Genomic DNA, 6,000 nt, shown 5'->3' with positions numbered 1-6,000 from the left:
GCGCCCCACCGCGCTCTGCGGAGGGGGCGGGGGGCAGAGCGCGGCGCGGCCGGGACCGGCCTCAGGCGAGCCCCCTGCCCGCACTTGCGCGGCGGGCGGCGGCGGCAGCGCGGGGGCCCTGCGGGCCGGGGGAGCGCCCGCCCCACGCCGCTGCCCTCGGCCCCGCACCAGCGCCGCCGGCCGCGGAAACCGCCCCGAAAGAGAGAGAGAACTTGTTCGTCCGTCCCCGCCTGCCTCCCCGCCGCCCGCGCATCCTCTCCCGCGGCGCATCCGCCCGCCCTCCGAGTCCTGCTCCCCCCGTACTCGGGGCCGGTCCGCTGGCTCCGGCTGGAACGTTTCCCCGCTCGTTTCCCTCGGAGGGCTTTAGTCGGTAGAGGCACACCGAGGAGAGGCTCCGTCCCTCAGGCACCCTGCCTCAGCCTGCGGGGGAAGGGAGCTGGGTGGGGGCAAGCCAGGAAGGGAGGATCTCAGCGGCTCTCCTAAAATCTATCAGCAGGCTGCGAGGAGGGAAGAGTTTGGCACTTCGCAGCGAGGCTGGGCTTGTTTTCCCTAGCGGTGATGCCGCTGGACTGAGAGCGGCGCGGCCGCGCGAGTTAGGGGGACGGAGCTCCCCCCACCTCCTTCCAGCGCCCCCCAGACCCGGTCCGGCGCCTTCAGCCCCAGCGGCTCGTCCCCGCCGCCCCACTGTATGAGCGCTGCTCCGAGGACAGGGCGGTTCGGTGCCTGCTAGGGCTGCTCTCCGCCGCCCCCCGGACTTCCCCACCACCGACGAGGAGCACCCGGAGAGTTGTCTCGGCAGGCTCCGTGCTATGGCGAGGCTGCGGAGAAGCAAACTAGCCGCTGGATTTCTATTACTTTTCCAGTGCCTGAGCGAGCGCTGCCAGCTCGCCGGCGGGGAGACGCCGAGGCAGAGCCGCGGTAAGCGAGGCCGGTACCTGCCGGGCGGGGCCGGCCCGGGCGCTCCGCGGAGCCCGGGGCAGCGCGGCCGGGGCGGGGTCGGGCCGGGGCCGGGGGCTGGGCCGCCTCAGCAGCTCCCCGTGGTGTGGGCTCTGCCGGCCGCTCCACGGAGAGGGCAAACGCCGTTCGGGGCTGGCTCCCCCTCCTCCCGAGAGAGGCCCGGGGTCCCGGCTTCTCATCCTTCCCTACCCTAGCTTCTCCGGAAACAGCTTTCTGTGACTTCATTTCTTATTTTAATGAGAATTCGGGACTTTCCTCCTGTAATGAATCTGCCCTGCGATCGCTGGGAGCCGGTGTCCCCCTCCCCAGCCTTCGCGGGGTCCCCGGAGCCTCCTTGCCAGCCATGTACGAGACGCGAGGGGCTCCCCTCGAGAGCCGGGAAGGGAGGGACTGAGCCCCCGGGAGAGGCGCCCCGACGGCCTCGCCTCCCGCGCCGGGGCCCCTCTGCTCTGCCGGCAGCGAGCCGTGGAGGGATGGCAAAGTTTCCCTGCAGATCCTGCCTGGGAGAGCTAGCGGGCACTCTCCTCCCCCGCGGAAGTCGGTAGCTTGCAGCGTTCCCTGGAAACTGGGCGTTGGGAGACGGAGAAAGATAAAGCAGCCCCAGGGGCTGTGGGACCTGCTCGTTAGGAGCGAGAGGCTCTGTTGACTAAGTTTGCTTGTGAAGTATCAGGGTCCTTTTGTCAGTCCTTCTCGGAGACACCTGTTAATGCGTGATACACAGCACCTGTAGTGCTTCCTCTTGGGCCACTGTTTCCCACAGCATGGGGTTCCCTTTTGATCACTAAAGCCTTCTGTATCCTGCATTCCTGTGCTGTGGAGGGGAAAGCTGCTAAAGGAAAGCTTGGCACATTTGCGGATAGTGAGACAAGTCGTGGGGTTTGTGTGTCAGGGGGACCTTTCTGCAGCGGATTCTGGCTTACAGGTATTTTCAAAAGCTGTGCCTGTGTATTCACCAGCTAGATTATTATCAGATGGAACGCGCCTGCTGGCTTCCCTGGTGCAGCAGAACTGTCCCTTCTTCCTTTTCTTAAAGCTTTGATACAAGTGTGAAAAGTTTTGTGGTCACTGTGTAACTGACCCGAACAAGAGAGACGGGGTAGTTTTTTGAAATGTCCAGTGAGATTATGCGCTAGACAGAGCGGGAGTTTCCCGGGCAGGGGCCCACCACTGAGTTTTGGAATTGCTGAACAACGGGATAGCTCAGCAGGTTGCCGGGGCTCACATGTCACTTGGGGCCAAAGGGAAAATCCAGGAGGCGAGTTTTCATGTACTGCTGCAAACCCCATGTTGCTACACTCAGAGCTGTAGACAACAAATGTTGGTATTTGTTAATGTTAGTTATAAGGGGGAAAAAAAGTGTAGTGGTGATATTAGAAAAAGAGACTTGCAATCTTGTGTGGTAGTGGACTGAACTCACAAAGTTTATTATCTTCCAGCCAATGTATTCAGACAATAAGATATTAGTGCTGACTAAATGAAGTATAATTTATTAGTGGGCAAATAAACACCACACATCACTGATTTAAGCTATTAGATTGTAGTAGTCATCAATGTCTGTACCAGGAGGTGCTAAGTAGAAGGTTTACCAGTGGACTGGTTTTTTTCATGAATCTTTGAATAATGTCTTGCGTCTTCCTGAATATGATATGAAGCAGGAAGGAGTTTATAATCATGCAATTATTTAATGCATTCTGAAGAAAATATATCAAGTAGTTGTTTTCTTAAGTAGCAAGATGGGCAATCTGAAGTCAGTTTTGATATCTAGATATTTATAACTTTGGCATCTTTTCTGTAGTTCTTGATTGAAAATCTTTATTATGACAGTAATATTTAAATATAATTGTCAAAATCAGAGTTTTATTTCCTTTTTGTTTGTTTATTTGCTTGTTTGTAATACTGCAGCTATTTGGAGGGGGAAAAAAAAATGATAGACTGTCTAATCAGTGAGGGGAAATATGTAAAGCCAGAAATTCAACTTTCAGGTTTTGTGAGTCAAAATTAAAAAAGTGATGTTTCAAAGTTTTACTTTATTTAGCACCTTCTGTACCCCTTTGGATCAGCTCAGATAAAACCTTTAAAGAATTAAAGAATAAATATTTGAGGTAGCTACAAATTCTTAAGGGGATGCTGGTTTTATGTTTTTTGTCAAACACCCAGTAAAAAAATAGCTTTTTGAACATGAATGGAACAACAGTATCAAGAGATGAAAACATATAGTAAGCCCTGGCAGAGCTGGAGCCAGGGAGGATTTCTAAGGATGCTACCAGAGGGATATGCTCTGATTTTGACAGAGACGGGGAAAAATGCAGAGGAATTTTTTGACAGATCGTTAGAATTATCTTACCACAGAAAATCAAGTCGGACCAATTCAAGTGAAATAATTTTCTAGGCATGCCGGAATTTACCTGGCTGCCCCTGGGGGTTTCTAAACCCAGACTTTTGTGCCGGGTTGCGCTGGCCGGAGCGGGGCTGTCCCCGCCAGAGGGCGCAGCGGCGGTCGCGCACGGCCCGACTCCCTTCCAGCATCCATCCATCCATCCATCCATCCATCCATCCATCCATCCATCCATCCATCCATCCATCCATCCATCCATCCATCCATCCATCCATCCATCCATCCATCCATCCGTCCGCCCCTGGGCCGATGCAGAACTTCCCTTTTCATGACAAAAATAGTAAAAATCCAGGATGGAGTTTCTTAAACACGAGGTTTGTGTGTGTGTTTTACAGTAGCCAGACTGAATATGACATGAAATAAGTGAAGCGAAACAGACAGTCTTTTGAAAGCTCACAAAACAATTAAGGCTTCCAGTTGTGTAAGTGAGGGCTCACTGTTGAAGTGCTGCCACAAAGTCTTGTAAGTTACATTGTTTTGCAAATGTCATCAGTCAGAATTAGGAGTCTGTTATTGTAATTTTTATTCTGTCAAAGTGTGTTCCAGAATCCTGATATAATTCAGAATCCTGATATAATTTATATTCACTGGACTGCTGCTGTCTCCAGACGTCAGCATTCAGAGGGAGGGTAAAATTATTTTTATAGGATCAACTGCTATTTAGGACTGTTTATCTAGCATTTATCTACTGCTGAAATAGTAACATTTTGTATATTGCCTGAGTTTTACTCTGTTTTTTTAAAAAATAGTAAAATCCATAACTGAGACCAAACTTTCATCATTGTACCTTAGAATCTTTGGCTTTTATCTTAGAAGTAACAAAAGAAATACAAGAATAGACAACATGTGTATCAGGTATATTTTCTCTGTTTGCATTTAAGTATATTTTTTCCCTGTACTTGATATATAAACAGGGATTATTGGGTTACAGAATTCTAGTGACATTTGAGAGCAAATCCTATTTACATATCATATATATTTTACTAAGATTTTTCTCTAAAGTAGTCATCTCTTTTTTTCAACTTTCATACTGCTTCTTCTTCTTTTTCTTTTGTGCTTTTTGTCTTTGTCATTTCCTCTGAAAGTGTGGTTTGAAGTACTGCTAGTAAATGGTGAGTAAATTAAGACTATAATGAGGTTGACTTAGGTCTTAAATTCAGTTTTACAGAAACTCCTTTCCACAGATTTAGAGTAAGATCAATACTCGTGGTTCATTGAGAGTTTAAAAATCCCTTGGGAAAAAGTGTTTTTTTGTTTGGCTCTGAATATTGCTGTTCAGAGTTTATATCCTCATGCAGGCACCTAAACTCCAGCAAATACTTGACTTAGATGTTAGGTTTTGTCTGACATGTAACTTGGAGTTAATGATAAATAACAGGGGAACTCTATCTCTACACTGTAAACAAATGTAGTCATTGAAGAAAAGGTCTTTACAGTTTGAAAAAGTTTTTTATCTGGTCAAAAATTTATTAGCAACACATACAGGTTATTTAGAGCAAAATCTCGTGGCATCTACTGCCTTACTGAATACCAGATTCCTCTAAAAAAATGCAGTTCAGGAGGGCTGTTTCCCTTCAAGGAAGAGACTCCTGAGACCATGAAGGACGTAGGTGAAGAAATGCATAATGTCAGGTGATGAGAGACTCCCTGAGGAGAATAGTCACAGACATTAGTATTTTTCATTAAGGACTTTTTGGCAAATTTTGGTGGGCAAGTTCTGCAGGTCCCTACACCTGCACAGACCTCGGGAGACAGAGCTTTGGACCTGAAACTTGTGTTTCCTGCAGGACTGCTATGCAGTGATGCCCAGAAAGTTGCTTTGCTTTGGAGTATGCCAAAAAGAGTTATCACATGCTCTGTTGAAGCCTACTGGTTTTTCTCCAGAAAGGAGATAGAAATTTTGTATTAAAATAAATGAAAATAAAAGCATCATTTGGCCCTGCTTTTTATAAAAGTCACTGTGGTTTCATTTGACTGTGTGGACTGCACAGCTCTGCTGCTTGTAACCTCAAAAGCCCTGGAAAAAAGAAATGTCTGTAGCGTCCCCAGTTTCAAAACTTACCAAGGCTGCAGTCTGTTAGTCTGAGAACACAGCTAGGGTCACTGGTATTTTGCATTCCCAGTGTGGTTCATGCTTCTCAAGAAAAATGAATACCAATGGAATTTAAGGCGGCCCTGGTTAAGGTAATCTCTCCTGAGGACTTTCTACAGAGGGAACAAAGGTAATTTGATGGGAGCATTTACGATCCAATACAAGGAAATGCTGCAGGCTTGCCAGCAGTGTGGAATTATATCCAACTTTTAGGTTTGATGAGGGCCGAGCTGGGAGTGTTAATGCGGTGCAATTGGCAGATGCTGTATTTACTAAACTGGAGAATTGCATAATCACAGCAGGAACAAGAAGAACCTATGAGTTTGCTTTCTATGGAGAAGTTTACAGAGAGGCCGTGCTAAGTGCACATGAGGATTGTTTTTGGTTGTGGCTTCTCACAAATGAGCACAAAACATTGCCCTGAAGTAACGTCTGTGAGTGCTGGATGCTGTCTCATCACAGAACACTTCCTCCGCTTTCTCCTCTTTTGTTTTTTTTCATCCAGCCAATAAACCTAACTTCAGTTAGCACTCTTTGCAGTCAACATTGAGCAATC

The 6,000-nt window shown here is 48.1% G+C and overlaps 1 protein-coding gene across 1 annotated transcript in view; it reads left to right on the top strand.

Moving 5' to 3' along the window:
* The first annotated feature begins 381 nt into the window (after window positions 1-381).
* PLXDC2 (plexin domain containing 2) overlaps window positions 382-6,000 on the top strand; it is a 253,345-nt gene continuing 247,726 nt past the window's right edge. Inside the window, exon 1 of the mRNA XM_058832909.1 lies at window positions 382-918. Coding sequence (XP_058688892.1) covers window positions 810-918 — 109 coding nt within the window. The 5' untranslated portion in view covers window positions 382-809. The remainder of the gene's footprint in view (window positions 919-6,000) is intronic.

The sequence above is a fragment of the Poecile atricapillus genome, chromosome 2, assembly GCF_030490865.1.
Source record: "Poecile atricapillus isolate bPoeAtr1 chromosome 2, bPoeAtr1.hap1, whole genome shotgun sequence".
Taxonomy (NCBI): Eukaryota; Metazoa; Chordata; class Aves; order Passeriformes; family Paridae; genus Poecile; species Poecile atricapillus.
This window is presented reverse-complemented; position numbering and strand designations above follow the sequence as displayed.